The sequence below is a fragment of the Pangasianodon hypophthalmus genome, chromosome 26 (genome assembly GCF_027358585.1).
Source record: "Pangasianodon hypophthalmus isolate fPanHyp1 chromosome 26, fPanHyp1.pri, whole genome shotgun sequence".
NCBI lineage: Eukaryota > Metazoa > Chordata > Actinopteri > Siluriformes > Pangasiidae > Pangasianodon > Pangasianodon hypophthalmus.
The window spans coordinates 16,719,629-16,737,467 of NC_069735.1; the positions used below are offsets into that span (position 1 = coordinate 16,719,629).

Consider the following 17,839-nt stretch of genomic DNA (forward strand, 5'->3'; position numbering starts at 1 on the left):
GTTATTGCATTTCTTTATAAACAGATTTGAGGAGTTGATCTAAATTCCTAACAGATATAAACTGTTACATTTAAACTATAACAGGCATGAATTGACTGCTACTGTTGTTGCGTGTGGGTGTGGCCTGTCCAACATTATTTTCTGATGAGAAATGATAGTAGCCAAAATGTACAGCCAACAGCTAACAAATTTAAAAATGCACTAATCAGTGTGAAAATTGGTTGTTTAATTTCCAAGTTACATGCTAGGCTTCATATTAGCTTCATTCTCAGATTAGCAAAGCAAGCTAACTGTACTAGGCAAAAACACTCACCAGAGACACCAATGATCTTCTGAATTCCTTCTGAGCTTTATTTTTCTCCATAATGTACACACGTTTACACACATTTAATTAGAGGTTGTATATGAAAGGATAAGATGAAACCAGGGTTACAGGTTTTTCATACATTTTTGCATGTCAAACTGTACATATGAGCTAATTGCAGGTAGGAACTGAAGTTGTGCGTGGGGAACCAAAGAATGTCGCACCACACGCACCACAGGATTCGTCCGAGGAATCATTTGCGCTGATTTGGTTTGTTGCATTATTGCGTTGTACCTTTTCTGAAAATCTTCATTCAAATGTTGCTTTTGGATGCAGCATGAGCAGCAGTTTGAAAAGATGCAGGTGGCTCAGAGGAAGCACGTGATAGCCTCCACCCTCCCTGGTAGGGAGCAGTTGTATGATGAGGAGCCTTAACTGGTACATGGCCAAGACCAAATTTTAGTAAGACTTCATTTTGTTAGACTTAGCAAATATTTTCCCATGTTCCTTGGTTTCTTGGTGAAAGTGCCAATAATTTTCCTTGAGTAACTAAAATCAGTGTATGATTGATTTGAAAATGGGGCAAATGTCTTTTTCTTTTGTGAAGTTTCTTCTACTTTTACTTTCATTATATATTAAGTACATTTTTGAGTTTTTAAGTTTTCTACCATAACTAGGTGAAGAATGTGGTGGTGTATGTAAATTTTACTTATTTATTTTAAAAGAGCAATGGCTCTCTTAATTAAGTAAAGATTTGTGCTACTTTAACCTCTGCTTTCCAGATTTCCAGAACTGATGCACTCCTTGATTTATTTCATTAGACAATTTCAGAAACTTTTTGTTTTCCCTCAGGTGAACCATATCATCAATGCGTGTAAATATACTGTCTGAGGAAAAAAATAACAGCTTCAAAGTCTATAAAATTTATTTTGAAAGAAAATGTTTTAAAAACGGACAAAATAAATGTGCTTTGAATGTTCAGTTTTGCAAACTGGTTTGAACAGCAGGATCGTTGTGCGCTGGTGGAGTGAGTACTGCATTGACCACACTTTAATAGGTTACACATTAATAGTATGATGTGCTTGAGCCAACTAGATATCTGATTTTGTTTTTGTTCATTTTACATCCCTGTGGTCCCTCCAAGTAAAGGTGGGCATCTCTGGCATCTAGCATTAGCATGGGCATGACATTATCCCTCCAGTCAATCACTGCTCAAATCTCTTTTTAAGTTCAGACACTTTAGGTGGTGGCAAGTCTTCGTCCTCTGTGGCTGTGTCTGATACATTGGACGTGGTTGGGGATTTTATGGTCGAGTCATCCGTTTTTGTATTCACGGTCACCCAAACGCCTCCAGGACCTCTTGGAGAGATCTTTGGAGATGTATCTAAGATTTTGTGGCCATAGCTGGGCCTTACAGTCTCGGGTGAGCCCTTTGTCTGGTAGGCCTTGACCTGGAACAGGGCCACTTTGGAGAGCACTTTAGGAGTTGACTGGTCTCTGCACTCTTCTTGTTCCTCATCTTTTTTGACTGCATTAACCAATGTATCTGCATTCAGTTGTTCCTCAGCAAGGAGCTCCTTTTCGTGGGGAGAATTTCTAGGTAGACTCCCTGGGTTGTTGTCCTCCTGAGTTAGATCTTGGTGCCCTGCATTGTGTGTTTTGTTTATTGTCTCTTTTACTTGCTGCTCCTGAGCTCCACTACTTTCCCCATTATCATCATCATCTGGTATGGATCGCCCAGTTCTTTCCTGACTTTCTCCTGGTGAGCTGCTAGTTTCCTGCTGATTTTCTCTGGATGATCTGCTAGTTTCCTCCTGATCTTCTCTGGATGAGTTGCTAGTTTCTTCCTGATCTTCTCTGGATGATCTGCTAGTTTCCTCCTGATCTTCTCTGGATAATCTGCTAGTTTCCTCCTGATTTTCTCTGGATGATCTGCTAGTTTTCTTACAGTTTTCTTTCAGCTCCTCTTCAAGTTCCTGCCTTAGATCCACGAGATCCTCCACTAACCTTCCAAGATCCACACCTGGCTCCTCCTCCCCTGACATATTGTGACCCTCTCTTACTCCATCTTTCATGTCCCTCTCTGGTTCATCACTTGGCAGATCAGACTCCTCTTCCTCTTTATCTGGCCCTTCTTCAAGCCCTTCCTCCCAGCTCATCAGACTGCCATTGTTCCCAGTGGAAAGACTCAAGCTCTCCTGACTGGGTGTGGCCAAGCTCCTCTGGAACACATAATGGGTGAATTGATTAAAAATAGATACATTTCTTTTTGCTGGAAAAATTGATTGATTGTGTATGTGTGTGTGTGTGTGTGTGTGTGTGTGTGTGTGTGTGTGTGTGTGTGTGTCTGCTCACTCTGTTGATGAAGTCGGTGCAGTCAGAGGTGAAGACATCGAGGCTGCGTGTGCTGTACAGCAGGCCCGGCTCTCTGGAGCTCTGAGTGTTTAAGGTGTCGAAGATCTCCCCTAGCAGGTCCATCTCCTCAAGGTCAGCCATCATGGAGAGCTCTTCCTCCTCTGTCAGGTCATCGGAAGCCAGCTCTACATGACTGCACACAAAAACCCCAAAAAATTAACCACTGTGTGTGTTGTTGTTATAGTAGAATACTGAGTGATGGGGTGGTGTGATGATACTGTTATTACTGTTGCATGTCCCCAATTATTGTTTTTCCCTTTATACCACAGCAACGATTAACATTTTTATTAACTAAAGAATGACTTTTTTTTTCTTTTTTTGTCTCTTTTTATCAACTTGTAACTACTTTCAACGTTGTCGAATGCTTGTGAATGAAGTTGGTTACTGTTCTCACTAGCAGCTATAAAAGGGCGTTACCTCACCGGCCTCTCTTTTTTTCTCTTGCAAACTTAATAAGACAAAAATTCAGCTTGTCATACCTCAAAGTGTAAACTCCTCTGTCCTGAAGATGTCAGAAAACATAGTTCCAGCTTTACCTCTGACTGTTACAAAGCGCTGACACTGGAGACTCCTTCCATAAATGTTAAATAAATAAACCTGTGATTTCCAGTTGCACTATTGTCAGAGCTGCTGTTAATAATTATTATATAACTTCAAATGTAGGGAAGCAATAGGGAGGTTCAACAGCTGCTTCTGAGCAACAGAGTGTCTTTTCAAAAAATGCATTTTACATGTATTATAAACCCATTACTCTTAAACTTTAATTGAATATGTCACTGATACCTTTTGTTTCTCTAGGTATTGTGACCACCCCTATGTCAGTGTTCTTGTAGACTGAAAATTAATTGAAAATTAAATATATATTTTAGCATGTGAACACACACACACACACACACACACCTCTCCTCTCCCCAGTTGCCACTGTTGTCTTGTGGTGTTTCCTCCCCCTGCTGGACGGATGCATTGCGTGTGGGCCTGCGAGGACGGGACTGGAAAAATCAACGGCAACATTAACATCCATGTTTTTATCAATATTTTAATCCAAACTCAAGCAGAGCAAATCTTTTAAATATCCTATCATATATATTTAAAGCAAGGCACCAAAAATGTGTCTCAAATCTAACATTAATTTTAATAATAGATTAAATACTATCTTAAAACTTTTGGATTTTGAATATCAGAGCTCTTAAAAGAAATATACCTTACCTTAAACAAGCCTATTTCCTAAAAATATAGCTTATAAGTACAGTGCCCAATAAAATGGCCCTGGAAGGGTAGTTTATTTTGTCTGATGTTACAATGTACCATCTCATGAACCTGAATATTTTAATCATTTAAAGCCAGGGATCTCAAACCAGGTCTGAGGACACATGGGAGGGTCCATGATTTCTTTTTTTTATTTTGTTACAATAGTGGAAATAACGAATAAATAAATAATATATATAAATAATGAGGTAGTTATATATAAATAATAACCCACTATTATCAAAGTTATCCTACTTGACTTTGAATTTAAATAAATTTAATCTTAACATCAGTAACTCCAAAACAAGTATGCCTTTTTGATGACAATTTTAAGAAAAATGGGTTTGGAATAAAAAGTGCTATAACTTCAATAAATAGTCAGAATAATAGCCAAATAATCAGCTTAATATCTGATTAGATGGATTATGTTCAGAAAAGAAATCTACACTGAGGTCTGTGTTTTATATTTACATATATAATTTTTATAACGAAGCCTGAAATCATTCATGTCATGAGACACCGGTATAAATGAAAATTTCACAAAGATTGTTGCTATGTTCGTTGTATTTTAATGAGACAAAAAATCTAACTAAATGTTGTTATTCTTCGTCTTTCGGCTGCTCCTGTTAGGGGTCGCCACAGCGCATCACCCGGCTCCATTATGGAAATCCGGTTATTTATATCAAATCTGCATATTAGATTTGGCATGGGTTTTACACCGGATGCCCTTGCGACATTGTGACAAACTAAATAACAAATCACATTCATGGTTAAGTTAAAATAAACTGTAATACGTCAATTCCTATACCATGAAAACCAAATTATTGGGTTGTTTGCATGTATTAAATCATTTCAGCCCTACAGGTGTGCGGTATGTGGGATTCACCTTTCCGAAATGCTGTGTGATCGGTAATCTGTTCTGAAGGCATTCTGATTTGCTGAAGCGATACGAGTGTGTCCCGCACACAGACCCTCCTCGCTGGAGTGTGTGAACCTGTTTCTGCTCCTGAGAGAAATACAAGTAAAGATTGACATGCTTTTACAGGCTGTATCTGTTTTATTTCTCTTCTCTCTCACATATTAGTGTTGTGTCTCACCTTTGGTGAAATAAGATTCTTCAGCTTGCTATGACATGTGACCTAAAACAGAAGAGGATGGTGTTGAGTAACAAATCTTATCACACAGTAGATAAAATGAGTTAGAAGATACGTATATGGCTTGTTTCACCCCTTCTGAGAAAATACAAAGCTTGGTCAGTGAGCTGCTTTTGGAAAGATACATTTAAATCAGCCAAAAGAAATCAGTAGGAACTGTGCCACAATTAGTAATAATGTCATATAATACAGTACAGAGTCATCACTCCTCCTTCACTGGGACTGAGAGACACACAGGCCACGCCTCCTTCACTGGGACTGAGAGACACACAGGCCACGCCTCCTTCACTGGGACTGAGAGACACACAGGCCACGCCTCCTTCACTGGGACTGAGAGACACACAGGCCACGCCTCCTTCACTGGGACTGAGAGACACACAGGCCACGCCTCCTTCACTGGGACTGAGAGACACACAGGCCACGCCTCCTTCACTGGGACTGAGAGACACACAGGCCACGCCTCCTTCACTGGGACTGAACAGAGGCCACACCTCCTTCAATGGGACTGAACAGAGGCCACACCTCCTTCACTGGGACTGAACAGAGGCCACGCCTCCTTCACTTGGAATAAGGCCCTGTTTACACCTGGCATTAACATGCATCCTGGGTAATTGGATCACAAGTGGACAGTTGAGACCCATAGCCCTTCACATCTGGAATTATCAGTGTTTCTCCAGTCACCACTTGTGATCAGATTTCATACATCGTTTGAACGCACATTTATTACATCAGTCTTCCACTACATTTATTTTCAGGCAGAAATGTCCCGGGAATCATATCTCATGCACCTTTAGGGGCTGTTTGAAGAGTTTAAATCGCATGGTCTGCTAACGAAACTTAGAAATGAATGAGAGATGAGACGACAAATGAAGCTATGAAAAGCAGCTGCTTTTGTCTCTGCTGTTACAGCGTCGTTTTTATCCATTAGCCTAGCGGCAGAGAGCTCTACCGTTCAGCGTGATTTCCAAACAGTCTCTCAGCGATTAGATATTTTCTAGCCAAGGCAATGACGCTGTTGATTAGTTGTTCCTTCGTTGCTGTCCAGGAAGCACTGAGATGCATTATGTGGCCATATGGACAATGGACGAATGTTAATGCCAGGTATGAACGGGGCCTTAGACACAGCTTGGGCCCTTACGCATGATTTTTAAAAATAAATATGCAAAAAGCACAGTTTACTATCATTTGGTGAGAAGGCTTTATGCATCAGGCAGTTATCAGTATTATCAGGCAGTCGCAGGAGCCCCTTGAGGCGTGACAAGAAAAGAAACTGCAATTTACATAACTAAAATACGTAACTAAAGTAACTAACTGTAACAGGGTTAAAAAATTACTTAAAATTATTTAAAATGTGTGAATCCCCCCCACACACACAAAATTATGATTTCTATTGTTATAATTATATATTCTATTTGAGTACTTATAATTATTACGCTATCTGCACTGTAAATAGACAACTATCTTTTATTGTTTGCATCGTCCCGCTTTTGTTTTGCACGCGTCCTTTTTGTCACTTCACGCTTTCTGTACCTCAGCAAAGCTAAGGTAAGCTGCATGTAGAAAAGCTCCTTTAATAAAGGTACATTTATTAGAAAAAAAATACACATACTCAGTATGAAATATCAAGTGTATGCTGATCAGTAACAATAGCAGTGATATTTGGCTGTGTATTAATCAGTCATTTTTACGCATTTCTGCTACGTTTTTATTGATTTATTCCCGACTATGTGATGCCACGTGCTATATGCTAGTATTTAAGCGCTAATTTCATATGCTGAAGCAAACAGGTGAGGCTAGCAAGTAACACTTCAGAGTCTTTTAGCTCATTTGTCAGCTCTGGACACAGGCCATGTCTGTGAAGGAAATTCATTTATTATTGTTTAAGGTTTTAATGTAACGGATTTTCCAAATGCATGTCGTTCAGAATAATTCATACTATAAATAATGTAAGTAGTTAATATTTTAATTTGGTCGATATTTACGCGATCACACTGAAATATCACTCACGTTTTTGTACATCTGCGCTTTGGACTTGACTGTCAGAATGAGAGATCCTCCTCCTTTCTGTAAAACATTGAATAATGACAACATGAAAATGTAAGGCCTCTTGGAGTTTTTATTAAAAATGTGTTCTGTGTGGAAAATAAAAGTGACCTTCAGGTTCCCCATCCACTGCTGGTAAGATTTTGAGCCACCTAATGCACGAAAAAAAATAATCAAAACATTATTAAATAAAAGTCACATAATTATTCTAAAAGAAAATTTAATCCTTTACATTTTCACAATAAGATATTTGAATTTAATCCCAGGGCCCTGTTGAATCCTGGTTTCTGATTGGTCAGAAGGTGTTGATTCGTTCTGACAGTAGTGCAGCTACAAATCGCAGGTTTATATTAATGCCCTCGTTCTAATACATTATCGTTTCTATAGTAACAGCTCATTCACAGGGACTCGTACAGCAGACACTCCACATAAACAGTTTGTAAAATCATTGCTACGATGAAGTCTTCTGTAAGGAGATGTTTATGTAACATTGATGGAAGGAGTCTCCAGTGTCAGCGCTTTGTAACAGTCCGAGGTGAAGCTGTAAGTTGAAGTTTTCCGACATCTTCAGGACAGAGGAGTTTACGCTTCTTTGCGGTTTCTCAGTAACATGAGAAGCTGTGTTTTTTTTTTTTGTCTTATTAAGTGCAGAAAAATAGAGGCTGGTGACGGAACGAGTGTTTATAGCTGCTACATTGTAAAGATTTCTGGACTTTCATGCACAGTTATGAAGGCAACCTTTGTTATGATTGGAGGAGATAAAACACAAACCTGAGGACGCGCCACACTGCTGTATTTCCTCCTCAAACAGGTCGTCTGGCTCTTTTCCTTGGTTGAGCATCTCTAGACGCCCATCAATAAACTGGAAACACACACTTATATATTGCAGTGACATGATGGAGCATTACACTGAGGTAACATCATGTACGATTAGAAAAGCGCAACTGAAAATAACTACATTTCTATAAACTGACTACTGACTTTACTGATTAATGAATGAATTCCTTAAAATAAAAAAATGTAACAATTGTAAAGTCATATTTCAAAATTACAGTCGATTATAAAGATTTAAGGTGCTATCATCAGGTTTTATTCTCTTTATTACTGGTGCCACAGTTCTGCATTATCGGTTCTGCTCTACGTAAGGACATGCACTGCAAATATTTGAACACTAGAGGGCATTTTTCTTCCAGAATCAGAATCAATTCTGCTGCTAGAAGTAAAGGGAAAGCCAGTATGACACCTATGCTAATTGTGTGTATGTATGTGTGTGTTTGTGTGTGTGTGTGTTTGTGTGTGTGTGTGGTGTGTGCACACCTGTTTGAAAAACTGCAGGTGAATGGCACTTTCAAGGAACTGCCTCATGCTGGGAGATCTGTGTGTGAGAAACAACTCCTCACTGAATGACACGGGTTGTCCCTGCAGGAAAAGAGAGAAATTAAGTGTGTGTGCGTGCATGTGTGTGTGTGTGTGTGTGTGTGTGTGTGCCTGTGTGTGTTTTCACAGCAGGGTAGAGTATGGTATCAGTTCTGTGAGCTATAAGCAGAGAGAACTGTGTGTGTGCTAAAAACAGTTGGGTATTTATTGTGTCTATTTGTGTGCATGTGTGTGTGTGTGTGCGCATATGTATGCGTGCATGTGTGTGTGTGTGTGTGTTAGTGGTATAACTCACACTAGGGTACTGTAAAGCATCTTTGTATGCTCCAAACAGCAGAGCCTGAGCTCTGAGAAATGCTTTAGCTACACCGGGGCCTGTAAATCCAGCCTGGCGCTTCAGCCTCACTTTCAGAGCTGTCACCTGCACACACACACACACACACACACAAAGAAAAGTCCTTAGCATAACAGTGAGAAAACCCCGGTCCTAATCTCATTTGAATATAGTATAATGAGTATTATGATTAATGGGAGTAATATTACTGATGGATTAGTAACTGGAGTAATGAAGTGATGTAGAGTGACAGAGTACTGATTGGACTGATGATATATTTATAGCAGAGATGGAGTGATGGAGTAATAGAGCCTTAATTGGAGTGATATTTATATTGTTAGATATTAATAGGCATGATGAAGGGACAGCATGATGGAGTATGGAGGTATGGCGTATTGACAGGAGTGGTGTAGTTGTGAGATACAATGTGTAGTATGGAAATATGGTGTATTGACAGGAGGGATGGATGGATGTAATGGTGGATGTAGTGACTGATGGAGTGATAGAACATCGATGGGGGTAATGTTATTCAATACCTACTGGACTAATAGATGTATAAAGGTGTGGTGTATTGATTGGACTGATGAATGGAGTGATGCATGGATTAAGTGTTGGAGTATTAATGCATTTATAATATACTAATTGGAGTAACGCATGTATGGAGGTTTGATGTATTGACTGGAGTGATGGATGGATGGATGGATGGGTTGATGGATGTATAGATGGAGTGATTGAGTATTAATAGGAAAGATGCTAGTAAATACTAATTTGATTAATGGATGTATAGAGGTATGATGTATTGATTGGAGTGATGGATGGATGTATAGATGGATGGATGGATGTATGGAGAGGTGGTGTATTGATTGGAGTGATGGATGGATGTATGTATGTATGGAGGGACGGTGTATTGATTGGAGTGATGGATGGATGTATAGATGGATGGATGTATGGAGGGGCGGTGTATTGATTGGAGTGATGGATGGATGTATAGATGGATGGATGGATGTATGGAGGGGTGGTGTATTGATTGGAGTGACGGATGGATGTATGTATGTATGGAGGGACAGTGTATTGATTGGAGTGATGGATGGATGTATAGATGGATGTATGGAGGGGTGGTGTATTGATTGGAGTGATGGATGTATGTATGTATGTATGGAGGGACAGTGTATTGATTGGAGTTATGGATGGATGGATGGATGGATGGATGTATGGAGAGGTGGTGTATTGATTGGAGTGATGGATGGATGGATGTATGTATGGAGGGACAGTGTATTGATTGGAGTGATGGATGGATGTATAGATGGATGGATGTATGGAGAGGTGTTGTATGGATTGGAGTGATGGATGTATGTATGTATGGAGGGACAGTGTATTGATTGGAGTGATGGATGGATGTATAGATGGATGTATGGAGAGGTGTTGTATGGATTGGAGTGATGGATGTATGTATGTATGTATGGAGGGACAGTGTATTGATTGGAGTGATGGATGGATGGATGTATGTATGGAGGGACAGTGTATTGATTGGAGTTATGGATGGATGGATGGATGGATGAAGTGTAGATGAATGAATTACCACATCTGTTGGGAGCTTCTTCAGGTCATCGTGAGGAGACTCCATAGTGTTCGTGTCCACGTTCAGAATGACCACATCATCCAGAGCACGACTCCTCACTCTCTGACAACACAATACACACGGGATATATTACTCTGCGTGTGTGTGTGTGTGTGTGTGTGTGTAAGAGAGGGTATGAGTCATTTTCAGTACCTCTATCAGGCTGGAATGAACTCCAATAAGGTACGGCATTGGAGCGCTGTAACACACAACCATTACAATGACCATTAAATCACAGTGTGGCTGTAATTTTGTGTGTGTGTGTGTGTGTGTGTGTGTGTGTTCTCACCAGCAGTAGTCCAGCAGGTGTGGTGGTAGGACAGGAATGAAGATGTGCTGCCAGTACATGGGGAAGAGCATGCTGCTACATGCATGTACACACGCGGTCAGCTGTAGAAGAAAGATACATAAGTATATTAAGATGGGATTCAGTTCAGTTCATCAGTGCTTTATTAGCATGAATGTTCTAAATTTATTAGCATGAATGTAGATTAAACCAAAATTTATACAAATAACACATATACATGTATTTAAACATTACAAACATCATAAACAGGAACAGTAAAAAAATATATATACATAAAGCAAACAACAAAAACCTGACAGGTGAGTGTGTGAACATAGTGTGTGTATTCAGGGTGTGTGCAGGACACTCGGTGTGTCACATCCTGACACATACTTTGCAGCGAAGACTGCAGTGTTTCCTTCTCCTCCTAGAATGATTTTTAATTTTTCTTCTTCTGGTAATGTGCCAGTCGGGACATTGTTTGGTGCTGTTGATGTTTGGCAAAAATATTAAGAAGTGGTTGATTTGCTCATTTTCTGTTTTCTGATTGGTATTCAGGCTGGAGTTTTTCACTTCCACATTTCTATAGCACCTTCCACACATGAAAAGTCACCTCAAAATATTTTACAGGGAAAATAAATAACGCCAGCATAAAGGAAGAGGCAGAATATAAAAAAATGAAAGAATAAATCAATTTTTATTCTTTAAATTAGTAAACTAGTTGAATTGTAGCCCAGGGGGGGAAAACCATTAAAATTAAATATAAATTTAATAAAAATTACAAGAACTCGTATGTTAAATCAATTGACCACAGATTGACCTCTCATTGACCTTTGCCTCACTCGGTTCTTTTTCAATGGCCTGAGCCACCCTACTTGCCTTCCCACTTCCCTGTAATACACTCACATTCTGACATGCAGGGCCTGAGGGAAGCACGGGCGGGTGTGAATCAACAACAGTTTCAGTTCAGTTCCCTTATAATGACCACTCAATCAGAAACACTTCTCACTAAATCAAACACTGGGCGTTCTCGGTCATTCTCACCGTGCTGAGTTTACTGCAGCAAATGAGGATACGTCTCTCAAAAAGCATGCTGGCGTACAGCTGCAGGAGGTTCCCCACATCTACAGCCACGATCAGCTCTGTCAGGTTCCTCTGAACAAACACACACATTCAGTCAGTAGAGCAACACAGACACAATGCAAACAACAACAAGCTGAAGGATAGCAGACACATACAGTATACAGTACACACTCACACTCTCTGGAATGGACGGTAAAGCCTTTGGATCAGGAGCGATGAAGTACGGCATCTGAAAAAAAAAATTACAGAAATTTGACAATCAAAACGTAAAATGTGAATTTCTCAAAAGCCGAGTCGAGTACAGAAATGAGTTTTACATTATGACTCTAAAGTTAGAAAGTTAGCATACATACACTTCAAACGTGACTGTGAGGAAAAAGTGAGTACGTGTGAAAAACGTGCAAGTGCGTTTCAACACGTTATGCACTGAAATAGTATCGGAATATAAATCGTATATCTGAAAATAAATTAATCATTGCGAAGAAACACATGAGAAAATAAACTAATCATGTGGACAAATATCATGTGAGAAAATAAACTGATCATACGGTAAAACACGAGAAATACATAAAAAATATGAAACACTTCTACTGTAACGTTTTACAGTCACTTTACAGTTTAGTACTATAAAGTGACTGAAAACCACATGTATAAATTTAATATTAAATCATGTGATTATGCACAGGTGACTTTTCTATAAGGCTATATATATATATATATATATATATCTAGTTTACTGTATCTTTAATAAATAACTCCACTGTTGATCGCTGCTGTGGTTGTAGTGTATTGATTAGATCTCATTGTGGAAGAGAACTTACCAGCTGCAGAGGGTTTAAGCTGTTGGCCAGCGGCACGGGGTGTTTGTAAAGAGTTGCCAGTAACTCTCTCATCTCACTCGTCTGTCCGAATTTAGAATGACAAACTGTTACACAGAGCCCTTGATTTTAAAATGGAAACAGTACGATGAAGCAATGCAGTGTTTACCTGGCCTTTTGTCACATAGTCTGCCAGATTATTTAACAGTTTATAAAAGACTTCGAACCAAGGCAGGTAGCTGTGTGACAGACGCAGAATTGCAAAATTAGTCCCATACTGTGAGAAATGATCTGAATCGTCCTGTAGGCAAGGTTGCCAGGTCTCAGCAGAATTTCTAACCCAATTACTCCTCAAAAATCTCACCAAAAAACCTGAAACTGCCCGGAAAGTTTAGACAGTGGAAAAGGAAGAGACATTTTTATTTGAAGTCTTTGTGTGGGAATCAAGGGTTTCTTTTTTGCATGATTTGCAATTCACCTTTTTTTTTAAATCATTGCATGATTATCCAGTCTATCATCCCCCTTTTCCCTCTCCCAATCCACTTCACAACAGAAATGATTCTGTACATCGTAGATACTCAAATTTTCCTTTGTTTGCCATGACCAATGTTTGCAGAAATTGATTAGATCTCATTCTGAGATCGTGGTGGCTTTAAAACTATTCTTAAACCAACCACCACCCACGGACATCCGTTTTCCACCTACAACCTTGTTCCAAAACTAGGCTAATTTGGTATAAAACACACACACAGCCCTGTCAACCCTGCCTGTAGGACTGTGTGAATGGTGGTACAACCTGTGGGTAGGTGTAGGCTACGTGTAGGATCATTAAGGTGAGCTGTAGTGTGTGTGTCGGGTATTTAGCTTATGGAGACGTGCAGAATGAAGACCTGAGGATGCAGAGGCAGGTCTGGGAGCTGGAAGTGAGTCTGCAGAACCCAAATCGCTGACATCCCTCGAGGTCAGTCAATGCAAATGTAAAGTGCTGCACAGCTATGCCATCCCTCACCCTACGAATCAGCCAATCAGTCAGTCTGATTAATATTCATCAGTAGGACGTTATGTCGTGATGAAATGATTAAATAAGCAAAATGATTTACCATTACCTCTCTATATCATATGGGAAGCAGAATCGAGGAAGGGATTGCAAACACTCCTACAAATAAGAAATTTAAATACATTGAATATTTTTGTTGTTCTTTATTCTTCAACAACAATTATTTTTTATCACTAACCTCATCACTGAAGTCCTCTGGGAAATGAAACAGCAGCCCAGGATCTGTACATTGAGACACATGGTGGTGTTACTGTCTTGGTGGGGTAGATAGCCTCCATTACTACTACTGAACAGTCTATTCCTACAGCTCACGCTGGGTATTGAAATCAGGGTTAGCGCTAGCTTGTGTAGGCCATAGCGAAAGCTCATAGACCACTTTGTGTGTGTACTAGTACTGGGCTGTACTCAGAGTCAGCAACAAGTTACGTGTATTCAGAGTCGACTTGTGCACTTGCTTAAGTTGATTTTCTGGGCACTCCATTGAGATTATTCAAATCTTTTTAGTAGACGTCCAAGGTGTTTTTAAACCATGTCTAGACGACTGTCTTTAAACACAAGCACTTACTTTTAAACATTAAAAAAAAAAAAAAAATCAGGGATAGAAAATGTGGACTGAAAAAAGGAAATCGCTTTACTTCTTCAAGTGTCAAGTGTAATACGATGCAACATAATAGCAAGAAACAAAATTTACAAAATGTAATAAAAAATAACGATATAAGATGGCATATATAAAATGAATACAATGATATAAAATGGCAAGAATTGAAATAAATCTAATAGGCATCTAGCATATTGCTAATGTATTTCTATATCGTCCTAGTTGTAATTAACACTCATTATTCGGCAGTTCATAAAATAGCACTTGATCCAGCATATTCTGCTATTTTGCATTTTATTTGTTGATACTGTGCTTGTGTTATTCAGGCAACCTGATGAAGCCACAAGATACTAAATGGAGGTTATGAAATTATAATGTGTGTGCAGGATGTAGTCTATTTTAATGTGCGTTTAACGTCATCAAATTAATGCAGTAATGCCTGTTTTTATTCATCTGATGTCCTCTCTGAATATTAATGTGCACAATTTCAGTATCAACTCTTCACAGTGAGTGCTTAACTCAACTCTGAATACACGGACTGTAGTCGATGTGTTGCACTGCACAAAGTATTAGCACCCTTCTACTCTGTGCATCAATAGAAAGGCACATCACTGAGCAGATATTATTATGAAAAAGCTACAGCAGTGTTGTTGTTGGGTTTTAAAACACTTCCTGAACTTTAACACACACTCACACCTTGTTGGTCACCTTGTAGGTGATCAAGTAGAGACTAAAGCTAATTTTTTCCATGCATAGTGTGTTTTAATCTCTAACCTTCAGCTGGGTCAGTTTCTGAACACCATTAATACTAATGATGCACACACACGCACACACACACACACACACACACACACGCACATACACACACAGGCTCATTTCTGTAGTAAGTAGAGGATGTGGTTAACTGAAGTCAACATCTTCCTGTACAAAAAAAAGTGCTCAAGCATACGCTATAAAACTGTCAGCCTGAATTAGCAAATACTGCAGAACTACATTTTCATTTACATTTACAGCATTTAGCAGAAGCCCTTAGCCAGAGCTAATGCTTATCACTGTAAAAAAAATAATACTCAGAGTAGTTTTGATCATTTATTATGGCTAAATAGCATCTGTCTCTCGTCCTGGTGTCTTTAGATTATTTCCTCGTGCACTTCAATGATAATCAAAGTGACCACAGGTTGCAGCTAATCATAGCACGCAAGCTCATCCTGTTGTTTCCATGACAACGGCCAGAGTCTTGTGGCTTTCTGGTTAAGCCATGTGACAGGAAGGAGAGCCGTTTTCTCAGCACCTAGCAACAGCTTGCAAAAAAAAAAAAAAAAAAAAAAAACACTACATTTGCTCACCCTTGTCTCTGGCGATGGGGCATGAGGCTTGAAAGAACCAGTAAAACGTCCTTTCTGGATTTTCCCTGAAAGCCACAAAATCAATGAACAAGCAGGCAAAGTAAATATTGCGTATTGTTGTATTTCACAGAAACTCTCCGAAAAGCTGAGAAGGGGAAGAGATCAAAAAAAAAAAACAAAAAACCACAGAATCTGAAAGCATTTGCAATCTAGAAGAAAATGATCTTGTAATTGGAATAAAATTTAGGGCTAAATCAGTTTGAAATAGTCACTAGACCAATAACAAGAAAATAGATAGACTCAGAAAATGAGTGGGCATAAGAAAAAAAAAAAAAACCCTGCAAATGTACCTGGTACGATTTACAATGAATAGATGATGTAACCCAAGAAAGGGCACGGGGCGTAACACTGACTTTGCTAACAAAATTTAAACAAATTAATGCAATTAAAAGATTTATGATGATAAATCTGAAGCAAATGCCCAAGTATGAGCAACACATTCAGTATTTGACTGGTCAGGAGGTGTTGATGAATTTTCTAGAACAGCAGCTCTGACAATAGTGCAGCTCCAGATGATTGGTTTTGTATTTCTATTTTCTATAAGGAGATGTTTATTTAACATTTTGGGAAGGAGTCTCCAGTGGCAGTGCTTTGTAACAGTCAAACATTAAGCTTTAATGTAACTTTACAGCGTAAGTGATAACTTCTACAATGTTAAATGGAACTGTAAATGAACTATAAAAGCTATTATGAATCAGTTATGATGAATCATTAGCAAACTGCTGTACAGTAAGAAGAATAAAACACCTCAGGATGTGCTGTTATAGCAAGTTGTTCATCATCTTCCTACAACAGCACATCCTGTCATGTTTCATCCCTTATATAAAGCAGGATTAAAGAAATCCGCAACAAGTCTTGCCATATTTATTGTACCTTTCACAACTGTATTTGACTATAACAATCTAAGGCATTATTGTGCAGAGCTTCAGCCTTTCAGATTAAAGTTAATATTAATAATGGAGCATCACTGCATCTGTATTTTCATAGAGATAATACCAAAAATGATACGAAATACGATCAAAAACTAAAGCTAAATGATTTGACCCTAACGCTGTTGTCCTATCCAATCAGCAATAACAAAGAGTGGTATATAATTCCTATAGAAGTGATACAGATTTTAACGTGTAATTCTGTATGTCGTAAGCACACAGTGACAGAGGAAGTAGTGGCCAGGAAATAGACTCTTCTAAGAAGCCACCAACGTAATTATGCAAAATGCAATTATACGTTAGAAACTTTGCGTTCTTGTAATGATGGCTTGAGTTTTAAAGCAGTATTTAAATGGCACCGGAATATATTGTGGCCTCGAATCTCCGAGAGCTGCAGATCAGATAAAACACACAAAGTGAAATCAGAGAAACAAAGACAAGTCTTACTTTAGTCTGGATCCCATGTTGTAGCTTCAAGATGGAGTCCATATGTGATTAGTGGAGTTTCTGTGATGAAGGTACCATTATAGAACTAGAGAGAGTAGCCTCTCAGACACACACACACACACACACACATGCCAACACACACATAATCAAACGGATAAGAAAACAGGCTCACAGAATCACTTCCTGATCTGTGCTGAGAATCTTGCATGTGATGCTTGTGTTGTATATGACGGCTGCTGTTGTTTCCTTCTCTTTACGTCTCCAGCCTTTTCTCCATTCTTCCTCATTCAGAATTGTTTTATGACTTATTTACACATCAAAATTGAGTTATGAATATGTGTGTGTGTGTGTATGTGTGTGCATTTTGCTTAATATAAATCTTTCTAAAACTCTGTTTATAAACACACATTTGCATGTCAAGGCCCTCCCTCAACACATTTTCAAGTCAGTGTCATGCACATCAGATTTACCAACTGTGTGTAAATGTGTGTATTCATGAATCTCTCTTTTACAGACAGCAGCATTTGAGCAGGCACGCTGAGAGGAAATCAGGAGAGGACTTCCTCTATCGCAGCTGCTATTTCTCTTTTCAGCTGCCTGTCTCTTTTCTTCCTCCTCTTTTCTTTTTAAAGTCACTGGGTTCACTTCTGATTGCTTATTTATTAGTCTGTTTTGCTATTTAGAACTTGCTCAGTCCTTTCCTCTTGTACCACAAGTAACGTTTA

The 17,839-nt window shown here is 39.0% G+C and overlaps 1 protein-coding gene across 1 annotated transcript; it reads right to left on the reverse strand.

The window, feature by feature from the left end:
- Positions 1-328: 328 nt before the first annotated feature.
- Positions 329-17,787, reverse strand: dennd1c (DENN domain containing 1C). The gene is made up of 22 exons (XM_034300089.2): positions 17,115-17,787; positions 15,679-15,743; positions 13,913-13,956; positions 13,784-13,833; positions 13,568-13,687; positions 12,847-12,916; positions 12,681-12,761; positions 12,035-12,088; positions 11,821-11,931; positions 10,780-10,880; positions 10,644-10,689; positions 10,452-10,553; positions 8,834-8,959; positions 8,479-8,580; positions 7,933-8,023; positions 7,273-7,313; positions 7,126-7,182; positions 5,062-5,103; positions 4,851-4,970; positions 3,620-3,708; positions 2,660-2,852; positions 329-2,526 (listed from the first exon to the last, which is right to left on the reverse strand). The coding sequence occupies exons 1-22, from the start codon at positions 17,129-17,131 to the stop codon at positions 1,510-1,512; spliced, it is 2,739 nt and encodes a 912-aa protein (XP_034155980.2). The 5' UTR covers positions 17,132-17,787; the 3' UTR covers positions 329-1,509.
- Between the last annotated feature and the right edge of the window lie 52 nt (positions 17,788-17,839).

Coding starts and splice junctions, on each gene's coding strand:
- dennd1c (XM_034300089.2), bottom strand. Junction 8,581..8,833: donor ATGCTTTACAGTACCCTAGT/GTGAGTTATACC, acceptor CTTTTCCTGCAG/GGACAACCCGTGTCATTCAG. Junction 2,853..3,619: donor GGCAACTGGGGAGAGGAGAG/GTGTGTGTGTGT, acceptor TTTTGTGTGCAG/TCATGTAGAGCTGGCTTCCG.